This window comes from Juglans microcarpa x Juglans regia, chromosome 7S (genome assembly GCF_004785595.1).
Source record: "Juglans microcarpa x Juglans regia isolate MS1-56 chromosome 7S, Jm3101_v1.0, whole genome shotgun sequence".
In the NCBI taxonomy this organism is placed as follows: Eukaryota; Viridiplantae; Streptophyta; class Magnoliopsida; order Fagales; family Juglandaceae; genus Juglans; species Juglans microcarpa x Juglans regia.
In genome coordinates, this window is record NC_054607.1 from 5,591,758 (window position 1) to 5,610,505 (window position 18,748).

Sequence of the window (18,748 nt, forward strand, 5' to 3'; positions counted from 1 at the left end):
CAAAATATCTTGTAATTGAGATCAATAACTGCCTCAAATTGCAACTAGAATTGCATGGTACCTTTAAGAAGATATGCCAAAACAGAAATCTCAAATTCACGTAAACATGTCCGATATCCCTCGTTAGAAAATCAAGGGTATTGCAACTCAAAATTGTCTAAATCCTGGTACTGCAAAATTAAAGCAAAAACATGAATCCCAGGCACGACCACATGAAAGGGTGATCAAATAGCAAAAGTGAACTCCACCTAGGTAATGCTCTAAAACTATAATTGATAAACAATACTGTTTAAGCAGCAGTGATCGGTTGGCCTTGAAGCCTCTTCCTTGCCTCTTCAATGATGGACAACTTGATACCCTTGCCCTTGGGAAGAGAGACCCATGGCTTCGTACCCTTGCCGATGGTATAAACATTTCCAAGACGGGTTGCAAACTCATGACCAAGGGCATCCTGTATGTGAACTGTTTCAAAGCTTCCCTTTTGCTTCTCCCTGTTCTTAATTATTCCAACACGACCCCTGTTTCTTCCACCAGTCACCATGACAACATTCCCAACATCAAACTTGATGAAATCGACAATTTTGTTGGCTTCCAAGTCCAGCTTGATGGTGTCATTGGCCTTGATAACTGGGTCTGGGTATCGGATAGTTCGCCCATCATAGGTGTTGAGAAAGGGAATTCCCTTCTGCCCAAACTGCACAGACCGAACCTTGCAGAGCTTAAACTGCAACAGAGTTAGAAGAAGTCAGCCAAAAAAGTATCATTGAAACCTGCATGATTCCCTCCATGAACATTACCTTAACAAACCAAGGGTCAAGTAAATGAAGCACAGAAATTTTGAGAGACCAAGGGGCTCCCCTAAATTTTGACAGCATGACAAAAAAACAAAAGCTATCAATCCCATCTTCTTTCATCATCAAGGTCTTAAGATCGAACTCTAAATTTAGACTTCCAATGAGGATGATCAAAATATCCAAGTATTTTCACGTACTACCGATGCTTATATCTTGACTTTTCATCCCAAGGACATTTTGAATGATTTATTTCACATTTATCATAAATTACGAGTATACACATCCCATAAAAGCACATACAAAATATACTACAGCAATAAAATTGATTTTCTAGGAATGCATTATTATTCTTGGTAGCTGCGGAAAATGCCCCTTCGTGTAATGCTTTAAATGATGGCACCAGGTTTTAAAAGTAATATCCAGGACAACTGTATATAACTAACAACTTAAAAACAAGCAAATAACAGTACTCAACCGAGGAGTTTGGTTAGACTAACCTTTGCCTCTTCATCCCTAATTGAGTGGAGACGGAACCGACCCTTGGTATCATAAAGGAGACGGAAGTTTTCATTTGTTTTGGGAATTGATACAACATCTGAAATGAAGAAAGCAGGAATTAACACGATTTTCCTAATAACCAAACAATATGATTTATATAATCGTATCACTATTAAAGCTTACTATTGCCATGGGGTCTAACTTCGCAAGGCAATACTACTATTAATACTACATAAAGCTATTAACAAATCAGTTGCAAGTGTGCATACCCATGAATCCTGCAGGGTAGGTCTTATCAGTCCTAACCTTCCCATCAACCAATACATGTCGCTGCATCAGAATGGCAATGACCTCGCGGTATGTGAGTGCATACTTCAACCTGTTCCGCAGAATAAGGATCAAAGGCAAGCATTCTCGAGATTTGTGGGGCCCAGATGATGGCTTGGGAGCCTGCATAGAAAAATTAGAGAACATCATACACTGAAGAAAGCAAGTTCCAAACGACTTAAGTTTATGAGGTTCACTCACAAATGCACCCCCAAGTTTGTCAAGCATCCAATGTTTTGGAGCATTAAGCCTCTTCAGATGTTTCTTCAAACCCCTCGCCTGTACCATAACATAGTAAATGAAAACTTAGAACCATAAGAATGCAAAATAAAGTGTCCAGAATGCATTATAGCACACTAAAAACCTACAATTCACTACCTAATATTAACCTAGAAGCTCAAAGCAAGAATCATACAAAATTCATTGAATATTCTCTCTACACTTAACCTCAGAATTCCTTCGTCAATATAGATATGCAAAACCAAAAAGCACCTGGGGTTGGACTAAAATAACCATTCCACAATCTAACAACCCCATATCCAGATCTGAATGAACCAGATCATAAAATTCCTACTTGACAAGCTAATAGACTCATCAGGAAATTAGAGGGGGAAAAAAAAAAACAAACACGACTATTCAGATTCATTCAAATCGAATACCGTGGAAAAGCTTTTGTCACCCGAATGGAACTCAAAAGCCACATATTATGGGTTTTCTGGTGAAAGAAATCACCAGAGGAAAATTCCAGAATTTGCAATCGAGCATTTACATAAAAAGAACCCCATTACGGATCAAATACAAAGATTAGGAAACAAACTATCCGTCATGTGTATGTAATATAGCATATTCCCAAATAAAGTTAATACTTGAGTTGACAGATAGAATTATAAAGAATACAGAGCGAGTGGAAAACGAACCATCTTGGAGTCGTCGGAACGTAGATCTCTGGGCTGACGGCGAAGCTAGTCCTCGCTCGGCTAAACCTGCAGAGTACAAATGCTAGGGTTATTCGTAAACCCTAGCTGAGATTCAGATTATATATGCGGCTCGAAGCTGGTGTAGTCTGTGATACAAATTACCGGAGTGCCATTATGAGGAACGAGGTACACTACGACATCGTTTTGTATCACTCGTAATGCAAACAAGAACAGCTGGTTTGCCGCTAAATCACAGAAGTGCTCACGGTCTGCGAATTTGTTCACTAGGAGTAATGTTTGGATTCAAAAATTATTTCAATCTCATTTTATATAATTATCATAGTTTTTTAAAATTTAAAAAAAAAAAATAATAAATAATTCAATTTTTTTAAAACTCAAAATAAAAATTATATTCTAACTATATATTATTCAACTTTCATTTCATCTAAACTCAACTCACTATCAAAACCTCCCTTAAAATTATTGTTTTAAATTCAAAGATATAAATACCCATTATTCACATAAGATAATTTGATTTGTAAGATTTAGATTTTAAAATTTTTCTTCCAAACTAAGTTATGTTTTGTAGATACGACTGAGCAAATATCTAAAAATCTGATTATGCACTGACTCAACAAAACAGAGTTGGAATCGGTTTTTTCTTTTTTTTTTTAACTTTTTCAATCAGAGTCAAAGTTGGAGTTGGAGGTCTTGCCGGATCGACTCTGATACATATGTTATAAAAATATGTATTTATCTATAAATTGATCATACATACTAGTATAGTTATATAATTAAATTCAATAATATACTAATGTGAGCTAATTATTATAAAATAATATATTTATACTATAATATAAAAAAACTAATAATAGTATAGTATATGTAAACATTATAGTATTATTATCATACATAATCAAATATAAAAATAAGTTAGATACTAGTATTGAAATAAGTCTAATATAATAAGTTAATAGCACATAATACTAATTTACTAAAATATAATAAGATGTAATTAACATTAGATGTATGTCTAGTATAAAATAAGTTATAAATAAATTAGACACTAGTATAATATAATAACATGTAATACTATAATATAATAACATGTAATACTTTATTGTTGGGCTCCTATTAGATTTACTGTTAATATTTTCTTATAATTAAATATTTACTGTAAACGCTAATGTGGAATGACCATTAACAAGGGCATCTTGTTCAATAAGTTTTAGTTATATTTTTAGTAAACTTCAAAAAGTTGCTGGGATCCTTTTTTGAGGGCCCTCCGACGTTGATGCCCCTCCAGTGTCTGGGTTTTTTGAGTTGCTTTGAGTTGGCACAGTACTAGTTTTTTTTTTAATTGCATTGAGCCTTTGCCTGCGACCTGCTTTTGACTTGATCAACGGAATCTGGCAATTGAGAGTCCATTATGTGGGCACATATATGTTTTTTTACCTTAAGAGGATGAAGCAGAAGCAGTAGAGAGCAGTGGGCACAGATTTGCAGTGAGATTTGACAATGACGACACACGATGTGGATTCGTCTCAGTTAGAAGGTAAGAGGTGGTTGAAAGTGGAATAAAAAACTTTTGTTTTTATGAAAGATGGAGGAAATAATTTTCGTATTTATGAACGTAGTAAAATGATAGCTAAGTTCATGTGTCTATGGGGGATGACAACTTCGTGGGTGGCTAAGGGGATTGAGGATTGTTTAGAACTTATTTGTCATGAAAGTTTCTTCAAAAAGCTAATAATAGGTAATGGAGTTTTTATCATTCAACGTCATGCTAACGCAAGGGGTAGCTTTCTGCAACTCTTAAAATTCCAGAATGGAAGGAGGAAAGGTTTGTTGGTGATTCCGGATGGCACAAATGGCATTGGATGGAAAGGTTTTCCTCAGTCTATTCGAAGTGCTACTGAGTCCAAAACCACTATTCGAAGCAGGGAGTTTGTTGATGGAAAAATAGTGGGAATGCCATCATCAGTCAAAGGTGCTTCATACGCTACGAAGTTGAGATCAATGGTGGGTAGTCCGGCCGAGGTCAACTCAGCGGCAGAAAGAAAGAGTAAGGCACTTGTAGGAGACAAAGGTAGTTAGGTGACATTGGGAGAGGTGGATGGGATATTGTGGGATGTCAAAACTCAATTGAATGGAGTTATAGAGTATGTGAGAGATCTAATGATTAAAGTGGATAAGGGGCTTGACTTAGTCATGGGTATTGGTGGTGGGTCGAGTATGGATGTAGGAGGGCAGGGGGTAGATCTTTTGGGTTTGAAGGCCAAAAGTGTGCAGCAAAGGGCGTCTCAATGCGTCACAAATAGGGTTGTTGGACGCTGGCATCTTTGTCTATGCTAGTGTTACTATGCCTTATGAGGGAGTTGTAGGGCTTCAGGCACCAGATGCAAATGGGGTTGGTACTTCTGTCCAGGGCTCATATTTAGTTGAAGACGGTGGTCCCTCCAAGGTCTCGAGTACTTTAGAAGAAACAATCAAGCCACTTTTAGAAGATGCAAACAAGGTTACAAAATGTAGTGTTTCTCCTACCTGTTCTATGAATGGAGCAGTAGGGTCAGACAAAGTGACACAACAATGATCATCGGGGGGTGGTGCAAAGTCAAGCAATGTTGATGGAAGGGAGGAACCTGCAATGGTGACAGGAAAAATGGACAACAACCATATAACTGTCGAGCAACAATATGGCGGGAAAGAAATTAGCGGTTTGTCGTTGGTGCCTCATGTGAGATAAGGTTTAGAATCGGGAGTGCAGTTGGGTACTGTGGCTGGGGATAATGTCGTTCCCTTGGTTTCTCTTCCTCTGTTAAACGATATAGCGGGTTCACCATCAGATTGGGCAAACCCTGGGGCTTTCATATGGAGAACATGAAGAATATAAAGACCAATTTAAAGCTCTACTCACTACAATTGAGGTGAGTCACGCACTTGAAACCAAATCACATTTTAAGAAAAGCAGGGAGTTAAAGCGTCTTTCATGGCCAATCAACTACGATGCTCATAGAGGTAGCTCAAGTTGAGGGAAGACTAAAGGGAGGGTATTGTGAAGACGATCTCGTAGTGGGATGTTCAGGTAGAGGATTTGTTTTACGGAAACAAAAGGTTAGGGTTGGGGAGTGTTACATTCCAATTCAGTTGTTGTATTTTGGGTAGGTTTTAGGGGATTTTTGGGTCATTCGAGGCTTTCTTGTATAGGCTATGTGTACTTTTCTTGTATACATCAAGTGTATTTGGTTACTCATATTGATATATATATATATAATTAATAATATATATATATATATATAATATTATTAGGGGCTCTGACAAGTCGAATCGAAATCAAATTGGAGCCAACACAAGTCAGAGTTGGAATCAGATTTAGAGAATTTTGACTCCAACTAGGTCTGTACTCACCCCTGTATGTGAATGATATGTGGTGTAAAGACTTTTAAATATAGTTATTGTTAAAGTAATAAATCTTAATTTTCCATTAAATCACAAAATAATCGTCAGTATTATCTAATAAAACATGAGCAATATTTTGAAAATACTTAATAATTGATTAATAAATATTTATTTAATGACAAGTTATTAGTATTTTTTTTATCTTAATAATTCATTTGCGATATTAGTTTTTAAAATATATTTATCTAGAATTTCATGTTATTTCGTGTAAAGCATTTCTCAAATGGTTTTTTCTCACTAAGAATAAGAAACTAAAAATTACTTATATATGAATAAGATAGAAAAGAATATTAACAATTATATTTGCTATTCTAATATGACTTTTTAGAAGAGAAATATTAGGTACAAATTTTAAATAGATAAATTTTATACAAACTCTTTGTAAAAAAGTGAGTCTCACTAATAAAAAATAGTTCTTTTACACTTTTTTAAGCGGAGTCCACTTTTTTACCAAGATTTATATGAGTCTTTTCTATTTAGAGTTTGTATAAATCATTTCTATTCTTAGAATTATCCATTTTCAAAGATTTTTCTTTCAAAGAAATATAAACTGATTTTTTTCTTACTTAGTTGCACCAAAGTGGTAAAATTATCGTGCTAGAGTACACAAGCGGTGATTTAGGTGTCGTTGGATTCGAAGATGAGTTGAGATGAGTGGAGATGAATTGTGAAAGTAGTGAGATGAGTTGAGATAAGTTATGAATAATAGTGAGATGAGTTGTTAGTTGATATGGTTTTAACTTTTTTTGAAATGAGATAGATGTTATTTATAAATAAATTTATAATAAGTAATAATAAATTATTAATTAACTACCTAATTTTTATTTTTTTTAATATAGTGAATAATAATATATTCCGGATTACAATTTTTTTGTAAAATATCAAATAAAAATTTATTAATAAAAAATGTTTTAAAAATGATTTTTAATTGTTTCCAAAATCGCTAAATAATACTAATATATATAAAATAATTTTTTATAAATAATTGTGCTTAAATTTTTTTTCCATATTCAACTACTAATGGTCATTTTGCCTAGCTCTGGTTAGTTTCAATTATGGTAAATGATAATAAATTAAAAAAATAACATCATTAAATTATAAAATCACTTTTTTTTTTTTTTTATAATGTTAGCGGTATAAAATTTACATATCGACCAATCATTACATTAAACTAAATTTACGTATATAGCTCATAAAATTAGCAACCATATTTTCTAAAGAAATTTGGTACAAACTTCCCCATGTATGTAAATAAGTAATATACTGCCACATCAAAATCAAGTTTGTAATACATTTGAATCTTTAACTACACCCTTATAATCCCAATATTTATTACATACATATCAATGACCACCCCTAGCTTCCCACATACAAATGACAATGTCATCCCTAATTCCAGCCATAGCTCGGGCTGATTCGACGGTCATGTCAGGATGATGTGCTAAAACTGCGGCGTCACTATATGCATGACCGCTTGGACTGAGCTCCCTATTTCTCCAGTCCTCGAACAACTAGTCATTCGGCGTCGTTATTCTAATAAAATTGTGTAATGTACAACATGCAATGATCAGATCCCCTTGCCTCCCAACTTTATACGCAGTCATGAGTCTTAAAATTCTAAATCGTGATTTTAAGATCTCAAATGTACGTTCTATTACGTTACGAATGCATAAATGACGATGATTTAAAATAATCTTTATACCCCCTAAATCCCCGCTGACCCTAACGATCACTTTTATGATATCTCTCTCTGGGATAGGGGCATAAATCCCCGAGTACATGGGTACGCCGAATCGACTAGATAATAATGACCTGTTACCCATTAACGGGAAAAAAATCAGGCCCTTACCAACCATTCCCACAGATGTAACAAAATACATATAAAGAGAAAGAATTTGAAGACAAAAATAATTATAATAATATTAAATATTTTTACCATCGAGAGGCATTGGAAATTGGTTACGGTCCTGACTCAATGCATCGATGAATACGCGTGCATCATGCGAACTTCCCTCCCAACCAGTGTACAGGAATGTAAACTTCATGTCCAAGTCACATACACACAAGACGTTTTGGGCAACTCGCCCATGCCTGTTGCGATATGCCTTGCGCACCTCTGCAGGTACAATGACGTCGATCATGGTCCCATCAATTGCACCAATGCATCCCTGCAAACGAAGAACCCATCTAGATATGATTGCATACGGTTCAAATAATTTATTAAACAATGACCTAATATAATCAAAATTATAATTTATTATCTACCATAAACAACTTACCTCAAACCAAGGATAATTTCTCGGATTAGCTGCGATTATTGGGTGCACCCCGGATGTGTGAGTTGGGTAAATAAGATATGTCCCAAGCCTACACAAGGACTGCATAACTTTCGTTACGTGGGAGTTAACAGTTTCTGTTGAATGTTGAAATCGCTGCCCCACTCCCCGTTGTTCTTCTCCAGCCGCCACTACCGATGTGAACATGCCTAATTGTTCCTCGACGGTCACCCCTTTTCTAGCATCCTTAAAAAATCTATTTGAACGTAACAAGCTGCATAATGCGCGGAAAGCATCAACCTCCATTCGGAATAACTCGCAAGAATTCATTGGATTTCCATTCAAAACTACCAAAATATATTGATGTCCCCGCAGACCGATATTATGTTATGGCCGTCTAAGATTCTGTTGCGCTTGTCTACCGGCCCTCTCAAGAAATGCGAGTGTCTTAAGATCATCAGTTGCAAGTTCATCTCCACTACTATCAATCGAACCCATATATGGGAAGATGTCATCTGCATCAAGGTTCACGTTCATCGAGTAGCTTCCTGCTGACCAATTCGCATGGTACACAGTGAGTTAATTCGCACTTTTGTCTTGACAACAATTTTAAGTAATCTCCCAAGTTTACAAAATAATCATGCATTATTATAACCATATAATTATTATGCATTAAGGTGAACAATCATACATAATCCAAACACTGCCTTAACCCTTAAAATCAGGCCCTCATCTACTTCATCTAAATGAATGGTCCAGACAACGATGGTCGAAAAATTAGCAGTACATAAACTCATCAAACCAATAAATCATCTCATGAAAGGTATGAGAATATAAATAGAGTCACAATGGCCTAAAGAATAAAATACAACTCATTACAAATGCTAATTTAACAATTACGGGCTCAATCGTCCCTCCCGGCGGCATCTATTAACAAGAAGAACTGCCGCATATCTGGGTTTAGTAATTCCTTAATTGCATGAACAAGTTGTTGAGATTCCAGCCTTGGGGAAAGCTCGCTGAACAATGTCGCACAATGACTAATCGGATCGTAACCGCCATTGGTGCGATCACTAGGCTGTGATCCTTTGCTACGCTTTGATGAATCCACAGCTTCCTGATCCTCATACTTCCTACGACGCGCGATCTGCGTGCGTTTCACCTCCTCCACGACCTCAGAAAGTTGTACCTCAAACTCGCTCTTTTTCTTCTTCGGCCTACATGATGATTGTGTCGGTGCATCGATTGAAGGTGACCCGATCCCCATCAAGTCAATAAAGTCATCATTGTCAATGGGCAATCCCTGTCGATTGCCAAATGCGGGAGGGCGCCGAACTCGCATCTCCTCATCAAGCCGGCGCTCCTCGTCACTATCTGCGGGCAACTGTGTTGACACATGTTGCATAGTCCCATATGCAACAGAAGCGCCAAATATGGTGCACAGCTCCTCGTACTTTGGGCAGCCAAAAGTACAAAACCTCCCCCATTTGGATTTAACCTAACAATTACATATTATACATACATGTTAATAATCAGATGAGTAGTGAGCAAACTTGCTTTTTGGTTAAAGAAAGATGGTGGGAAAGTTAAGTTTTACCCTGATAGAATTTTCCCAGCAGTCGTCGCTCGCGACTACTGTCTTCGTGTCGGGATCCCAACTCATCCCGGTTTGGCTCAATAAATCGGTAAACAAACGTTATAAACCCTTAAGCCTTGTAAGTTTGCCTCGAACCTGGTTCGCATCAAACACTTTTACACCAACAGCGGTTAGTCGCTGAGCATAAATTGAATGCTCTCTAAACGTGATCTTTTCACCCTTTAATCTACCCTGAAGGGCATCCTGGTATAGCATGTCAATGAATATATTCTCCATGCCATCGCCCCAAATCTCACGATCCCGGATCATGTTTTCCGGATAATCCATTTCGAATAGCTAAGAAATTGGTAATATAACACAGAAAAAGACATTGGTTGTCAAATATGCAATATTACAGGCAATATGCCTTAATATGAGTAATGACCCGAAATTAAAATATGACTCATACCTGTTGATATGGACGATGTCTAGCAGATGAGCGTAAGGAGTATCGCTAGAAGATGAGGGAAGACGGAAGTTTATTAACAAAAGTAAACTTTGTTATATATAAATACACTACAAAAACAAAAAAACAAAAATCATAAATCAAAACACCCCACTAGCACATTCAAGTATGCATACTAAAAACAAAAACAAAACACACCACAATAATAATTTTTTTAAGTGAGTTCAAATGAGACCCCAAACAAACTACCACATTCAAGTATGCAAACCCAAAAAAAAACCACATGCACGGCAGTAGAAGAACAAATAACAGAAAAATCAAAACACCCTACTACCACATTCAAGTATGCATACCAAAAATAAAAACAAAACACAACACAATACTAATTTTTTTAACTGAGTTCAAATGAGGCCCACATTCAAGTATGCAAACCCAAAAATAAAACCACATGCACGGCAGTAGCAGAACAATGATAATAAATCAAAACAACCTACTACCACATTCAAGTATGCATACTAAAAACAAAAACAAAACAGAACAAGAATTTAATTTTTCAAACAATGAAATGAGGCCCCAAGCAAACTACCACATTCAAGTATGCAAACCCAAAAATAAAACCACATGCACGGCAGTAGCAGAACAAAAATTATAAATCAAAACATCCCACTACCACATTCAAGTATGCATACAAAAAAAAAAAATAACATGCACGGCAAACCATAAACATCACAAGATTATGCATTGCTAAATAATCTCATTATGCATCATCATTATGCAATTTCAAACCATAACATCTAAAGAAATGAAATGGGTAAACAGCATAAATATTTTCTAAACAGCTGGCCATTGCAAATGGAAATGAAAATAACATGAAACTTAGCATTGTCGTGCTCATGAGCACAGTTTGCATAATATGGATACACATTTATCTCGATCAGTAACCACTACCCAAAACATTTTCCCAGCAAATTCATCTCCCAACTAGAGTCACGCCAACTGAAATTTGTGCCTTGCATAAATAACAACTAAAAATGCTTTGAGATGAGTTAGATTCACATACTTGGAAGGACCATGTTCTTGGAGCCGTGGTAGTGATAGAAATACCACGTGGGTGTTTATGGTAGGATCGAGTTCTTGAGGTGCGGTGTTTGCAGATTTTTGAAAGGGTGAGTTTCATTTGTGTAGGCGATTTGTGAATTTCTCATGCAAGGGCAACGGAAATAAAATAGTTCTACAGTGTTAAACGCGAATCTCACGATCAAAACCCTAGACTTGTGTTCCCAGCCGAGGGGGTTAGGGGCAGGGGAATCTCTGTAAAAGGAAGGGGGACATGATGTGGTACGCTTACCATGCAATAGATGAAATCGAGCTCGATTGGTGGGGATGGTATCTCTCACGCGATCTGCGGACCTGGGTTGCCTTCGCCGTGGGTCTTGAGATGCTTCCAATACCTCGAGCTGCCTTCCAATTCGTGCGTTTCCAACAGATTGCAGATGAGATGGCCCCCTCGCCTATGCCGTGAAGTGGGTTGAACTGGTGAGGTTTGGAGTCGATGACGGCAGGAGATGGGTCTGCCCAGAGTGAGGAGGTCTACGTCAAGACGAGGGGTGCATGAAAGGGGTGGGTGAGGGCCTTCGAGCTCTGCGTACGTGAAGGGCTTGGGTGAAGGGGTGGGTGAGGGCTTTCGGAGCCTTCATGACACCTGTGTAATGGAAATAGTCAAAAAGAAAAAAGTAACGATGAGTAAGCATTTTGTCTTATACGAGAACACATCAAAATATTATTATTCTTCTCGGTATGAAATGAGTTCAAATTCCTGAAGTCATCTTCAAAGATAAACCAAGAAAACATTTCCGTACGAAATTCGCTGAGATCTCCTCAAGTGACCTTCCAATCCAAACCGCACCTTAGGCTCTGTTTGAATACATAAACGTTTCATTTTATCTCATCTTATTTTATCTCATTATTATAATTTTTTTAAATTTCAACATAAAATATAATAAAAAATTCAATTTTTTCAAATTTGAAAATAATAATATTAAAAAATAATATCTTATTTAATTTTTAATTTTTATCTAAAATTATCTATTCACATCATACATATTTAAATCGTTCCACGCAACGGTCCAGGGGAGAACCGCAGGGGATAATTCTTTCTTGCATCCCAAGATTCCAAAAACCTCGGCAGCCCTTGACTCCTTTTTCTGAGGTCTTTCTGTTCTACGCAAAAATGAGCTTCTTTAAGGGTGTGTGTGGAGGTTAAAGTGAGTTGAGTTGAGTTGAATTGTGATGATAAAATATTATTAGAATATTATTTTTTAATATTATTATTATTATTTTAAAATTTGAAAAAGTTGAATTATTTATCATATTTTATATTGAGATTTGAAAAAATTGTAATGATAAGTTAAGATGAGTTGAAGTGAGTTTGGTAACCAAACGCACCTAAAAGAGTTGCATAGACAGCCCCAACTCGGTACTCTACGTTGGAGCCTGGCGGCGAGGCCACAAAAGCCTCCGTGATCACCAATTTCCATCACTGCTCTCTCTCTCTCTCTCTCTCGGGTGATTCCGTTTATTTATTGTTATGCTTGTTTTTGGTTTTGGAATCGAGCTGCGTTCATGGCTTCCGTTGCGGGAAACGAATCTGCTAACGGTTCATCGGGCTCAAAAGAGGCTGAGAGGCTTCCGATTGAGCCTCTAAGATTGCCCACGGCCGAGGAAATACGCGGCCAAGATATTTGGAACAACTGCGCTGTGCGCAGTGTGGTTAGCGGAGTCACGGGTACGACCAATTACCCTTCTGTAGTTTTTTCTTTAAAGAATTTCCGCACTTGGGTTTGATTTTATTTTTTGCAAATTTCATTCTTGTGTCGCCTTTGGTTGAGGAGAAAATGCAGGAAAAGCCTCCTTTTGCTGAATTTATTCATTTGGTTTTTATCATTGTAGTATTATTGGGTTCGGAAATATGTTTTTTTTTTTTTTTTTTTGTTTCTTTTTTGTAAATGGGAAATATTTAACTACTCTCAAATTTTTTTTTCCCCTTCACTCACGTTTTGTCAGCAACCAAGCAAACGATTCTTAGGATTTTTCTGATAATGATGTAATGCTCTCTAAGAGCTGGTTGTTTGCCTTGTAGCTTGAATTATATTCCTAATTTAGTTTTAGGATAGTTCAGACCTCAGGTCATTGAGTATGACCCTCCCTCGCCCCCAAAAGATAAGGCATGAAGAACGTTAAATTTGAATTCTTTCATGTCCAAGAGAATTGAAAACTCTACTTTCAAAAGACGAAATTATGTTCTTTGTAAGCAACCAGATGGATCTTGCTCTGTTTTTTCGAGGCTTGTGTCTTCATCTACGTGTGGAGTTTATAGTACGTTACTAACAAATTGCTACCAAGTTACTTATAAAAAAAAAAAAAAAAAAAAAAATTGCTACTAAGTATGCTGTGGAAATGTTTCTAGGAGGTGGGCTTGGGCTGTTCATGGGTATGTTTCTTGGGGCATTGGACAACCCTCTAATGCAGGAGGAAATGACTGGTAGGCAGCAGTTCATTTATACAGCCAAGCAGATGGGGCGGAGGAGCTGGAGTTCTGCTAAAGCATTTGCAGTTATGGGCTTGGTTTTTTCCGCAGCTGAATGTGTTGTTGAGAAGGTATTGTCAGAAATCAAGTCTAAAGATATGGTTCTGATCTACTTTATATTGAATTAAAAACAATTATGGATTATGTGATTTCAGGCACGGGCAAAGCATGATGTTACAAATACAGTTGTGGCTGGGTGTGTAACTGGAGGTGTAATCTCGGCAAAAGGTAAAATCTCTCTCCATCACCTGAGCCTTCTTTCTAGGTTCCAGTGCACATAAACTTATGAATTGCAGTCATGGAAGATTTTATGACGTGTCACCATAAAGTCCCACACTTAGGTTGATGTTATTGAAGTCCAAGGTCTTGAATATTTGGGATTATATCATATTGCTTGTGTGCTCAGCTTTAAGTTTATAGCATATATGGATTGAACTTTAGTGGTCATGAAAAAAAATATGGTAGGTTGCTTTGATTTGTATTTTCCCCATCCATCTGGGGAAAACCTATGGCACTCTCTCTCCCTCCCTCCCTCCCCCCCCCCCCCCCCCCCCTCTCTCTCTCTATCTCTTTTTTTGTATATATATATATATATATAAATTTGTACGAATACATCTTGTCCTGTATGGTCTAATGATTATTGTTAAGAACAATTTCAATGAAGCTAGTCTCTATGAACACAAGTACAGAAAGTTGAACTGCAAAGGAGACAAGTTTTTGATCTTCCCTCTTTCTGAAGTTCATTGGATGCTCAAAATTAGCAGCATGGATTTGAAAGTTGGCTTCTCTTTTCTTATTGCAGCATAATTAGGAAGAATCTAGTGAACTTTCGAAGAGGTTTGGCGTAATTATAGGGGATGACCAACTCGAACAGAATCTTTTTCTACGTCATTAAACCTCACCAATGTAGCCTTTTAAATACATGAGCCCACCTATATGGTAATCCAAGGAAAATCCAAGTACAGAATTGAATACAGGATGTTTAAGTCTACTGTTTATCATTTGATTATTACACTACTTCATCCGGTAACCCAAACAGAATCCATTGAGAAAAACATTTGTGATTTCTGGTAATGGCAAATGTAAGCAACAGAAACTGTATAAATAGAAAAACCTTTATATATATATAGGCAGAAAAACCTATTTTCATTCTCTAGCCACTTTCCTTCCATCTTATCCTAGATCCAACCATTGCCTTGTTCCAAGATCTCAAGATGAGTTTGGAGGAATTGACTTTATTTTGGAGTGTTTCTACCTGTTCGTATCTACATTTGGTTAACCCTAAATAAAGTCCAAAATAAGAATAGGTAGGGATCTTGGGAACAAAATTGTTGAGTGATGATATGTGCACAACAAAGGTGATTGCAAATATGTTGAATCTAAAGACAAGGTTGTAATGCCCCAATGGAAAGCCCAAACTACTTGGCTTATACTCCAAAATGACTAGTCAATGATACAATTGGAGCCCCATTGGAACCTTATAAAGAACAAGAACTTCTCATTCCCAAGCAATGCGGGATCCCACACCACATATCCTTATCCTTATCCTTACAAAGTGATTAGTTAAACACAATCTGAAAAGCACAGCCTAATTTTTTTTTTTTATATATATAATTAATAAGAGAATGTTATTACCAAGTAAATAGGCATAACCCAAGTATACAAGAAGTATACAAGAGAAAACACCTAAATACAAGCCAGAACTAGAAATGTCTAAAGCAAATCATGAAGATTATCTCCATTCAATACATGAGCCTTAGCCCAAAAACACAAAGTACTAAAGAAAAACTCCCTAAGTTCTCCCATCGAACGTCCTCTCTCTTCAAAGCACTACCCATTCCTTTCCAATCATAAGCACCACATTAACCACAAAGAGGTCATCTTCCACATGGCTACAACACTTGTCTCCCCTCAAAACTTTGCCAACATGCAAAAAGGTCCACCACTTGCTTAGGCATCACCCAAGCAATACCCGTCCTACCAAAATCTCATTCCACAAAGTCTTAGCCACCTCACAATGATGAAAATGATGGTCAATAGATTCACCATCTTTCTTACACATAAAGCACCATTCTACGACAAATAGTCCTCGCTTGCTCAAGTTACTGTAGTAAAAATTTTTCCAAGAGACACCAACCAACATAAAAAGCCACCTTACTGGGCACCTTAGATCTCCAAATGCATTTCCAGGGTTAATCATTGACACAATGACAGGTTAGAGCCTTATAAAAGGAACTAACCTGGCATTGTGAAGATGATCTCGTAGTGGGATGTTCGGGTAGAGGATTAGTTTTATGGAAACAAGGGGTTGGGGTTGGGGAGGTGTGTTATATTAAAATTGGGGCTTGTTGTATTTTGGGTAGGTTTCATGGGATTTTTAGGTCATTAGGGCTCTCTTGTATGGGCTAGGTTTTTTTTGTATACGTCCAGTGTACTTGGTTGCTCTTATTGATATATATATATATATATAATATTATTACTTATATAAAAAAAAAGAACTAACCTAAAATTTGGAATTTCCAGCTTGAAACCACAAGAGACTATCCTCTCTTCCCTGAACAATCTTCATATCATATAGGTGCCGTTTGGATAATGAGTTGAGATGAAAGTGAAGTTGAATAAAATATTGTTAGAATATTATTTTTTAATATTATTATTTTTTTGGAATTTGACAAAGTTGAATTGTTTATTATATTTTGTGTGGGAATTTGGAAAAGTTGTAATGATGAGATGAGATGAAACGAAACATTTTCACTATCCAAACGGGGCCATAATCTTCCAAAAAAATCCTAAACTACATTCACTTCCCAATCTTGCACATCTTTAGTAAAATCCACAGTTGAAGATTATTATTTACAAAAGGAAAGGAATCAGCCACTGCAGCATCTTGATCCCTAGCAATGCTAAAAAGGATGGGAAAAACATTCTTAAGAGCTGAATCCCCACACCAAATATTATGCCAAAAATTAATCATTGTCGCATCCCCCGCTTTGTATTTAATATGATCGGCAAATTCCCCCCAACCCATTCGAATGGACTTCCACAAACCCACCCCATGTGCTCCTCTTACTTCATTAGAACACCAACTCCACCACATCCTCCCATATTTAACGTCCACAATATTTCTCCATAATGAATCCCTCTCAATATGATACCCTCCAAAACCATTTCCCAAGAAGAGCTTTGTTAAAGAGTCAAATTTTGCACCCCCAAACCTCCACAAGAAACTGGAGAACAAACCTTATTCCAACTAACCAAGTGAAACTTTCTTTCCTCCACACTAGCACCCCACAAGAAATTCATAAATATCCTCTCAATTCTATTTGCCCCCCCTGCAGTAAGGGAAAAGAGAAAGGAAATATGTAGGAAGATTTTTTTGATAAGTGAGAAGTTTGAAAATATGTAGGAAGATTAAACAACATACTCTTTATCAAAGTAACTCTTCCCCCTTTCGACAAGTATAACTTCTCCCAACCAGCCAACCTCCTCTCGATCTTCTCAATCACAGCCTAATTGTTATTAGTTTTTCTCAATTTTGTTGATAGTAATGAATTGTGAAATTTTATTTTTGTTTTGCCTGTGTTTCAAAATCTTTGCTTATTTGGGTTGTTGATAAAGTTGAGTTATACGGATGTATGGATGGGGAAATATAAAGGGAATGCACTTTCAAATAGCCTCAAGAACGTAGGTCAGAAGTAACATACTGTAGCAAACTCCAAGCCAGAGGTGCCTATTTCTGGACGTTTTAGGACCCCTCCTAAAAATTATTGCAGAACCGCTTTATTTTTAAGCTTTGTTATCAACCTTATGGTGGCTTTTGCTACATTTTACTTGTTTAGTATTAATTACAGATAAATTAGTTTGGTTTGAGTAATCATGTAAATAGAGTCCTTTGGTCAGTCTACGCTCGTGAAGGATCTGATCTCCTTGTATCTCCCGTGATCATGTAAGGTTCCATTGTGTCTTGTTATGAACCTTGCGGTTGATGTATAATGTTTTAGACTCAGGTCGGATTCATTACTAGATCCTCTATCATTCTTTGTATGGAGTGGCTTTGTTTTTCCTTTTGTTTTTGAAGAAGTCATGACCACCACCGAATCTGCATAGTTACCATATTAAAGCAATTTTACTTTGTTCTCATTATTGTGATTCTTTCCATATTGTGTTCTTGTTTTCTTTTTCCCTTTTTTCTTTCCATGTTATGCCTTACTCGCCTTCTTAAATGTGGTTCTAGGTGGTCCACAAGCAGCGTGTGCTGGTTGTGCCGGCTTCGCAGCGTTTTCGGTTCTGATAGAGAAGTTTCTGGATAGACATGATTGATTTGGTGCATTGCTATACTGCCCCATTTTTGCAAGCGTTATTATTAAAAAAGAAATTAGGGCTCATTCATGATACCTTATTTTCAACCTTACTTGAGTAGCAAGAATCCCCGTTACCGAAGGAATGCATTAGGGAAAATTGATTGAAGTTTTTATGAATTTTGTACCATTTTGTGTATTCCTTATACGCTAGTTACGATTTGCGGATGTATTCGTCAATCTGAGAGAGTTTTAGTGGTTTGTTAGATGTTATATCCACTGACTTTCACATCCAAATAAATCAATGAAAAGGAGTTTTCATTTACTTGTGCTTATATTTAAAGTTCTGAATGTTAACAACTCCTTGATACCAACTTTACTGTTTTTTTTTTATTAGCATATCTTGTGTCGGACAGTAAGCTTGTGACAGTCATCTCAGAGGCTGCTGTCATAATACCCGCGGAAAAGGTTGGGAAGTTTTGTTTACGTAGTATAATTTTGATTTATATTTATAAAAAAAAATTCTATAATTTAATTTAAAAGATAAATTT

At 36.6% G+C, this 18,748-nt stretch overlaps 2 protein-coding genes across 2 annotated transcripts; one reads left to right on the plus strand and one right to left on the minus strand.

Annotated features, from left to right (window-relative positions):
• Window positions 1-74: 74 nt before the first annotated feature.
• LOC121240481 (40S ribosomal protein S4-3) lies at window positions 75-2,690 on the minus strand. Its single transcript, XM_041137938.1, has 5 exons — window positions 2,537-2,690; window positions 1,821-1,898; window positions 1,562-1,742; window positions 1,292-1,389; window positions 75-724 (listed from the first exon to the last, which is right to left on the minus strand). Exons 1-5 carry the CDS (start codon window positions 2,537-2,539, stop codon window positions 290-292), a joined length of 795 nt encoding a protein of 264 aa, XP_040993872.1. The 5' UTR covers window positions 2,540-2,690; the 3' UTR covers window positions 75-289.
• A 10,069-nt stretch (window positions 2,691-12,759) lies between these two features.
• LOC121240485 (mitochondrial import inner membrane translocase subunit TIM22-4-like) lies at window positions 12,760-18,522 on the plus strand. The gene is made up of 4 exons (XM_041137941.1): window positions 12,760-13,098; window positions 13,780-13,970; window positions 14,055-14,127; window positions 18,134-18,522. The coding sequence occupies exons 1-4, from the start codon at window positions 12,936-12,938 to the stop codon at window positions 18,217-18,219; spliced, it is 513 nt and encodes a 170-aa protein (XP_040993875.1). The 5' UTR covers window positions 12,760-12,935; the 3' UTR covers window positions 18,220-18,522.
• Window positions 18,523-18,748: the final 226 nt, after the last annotated feature.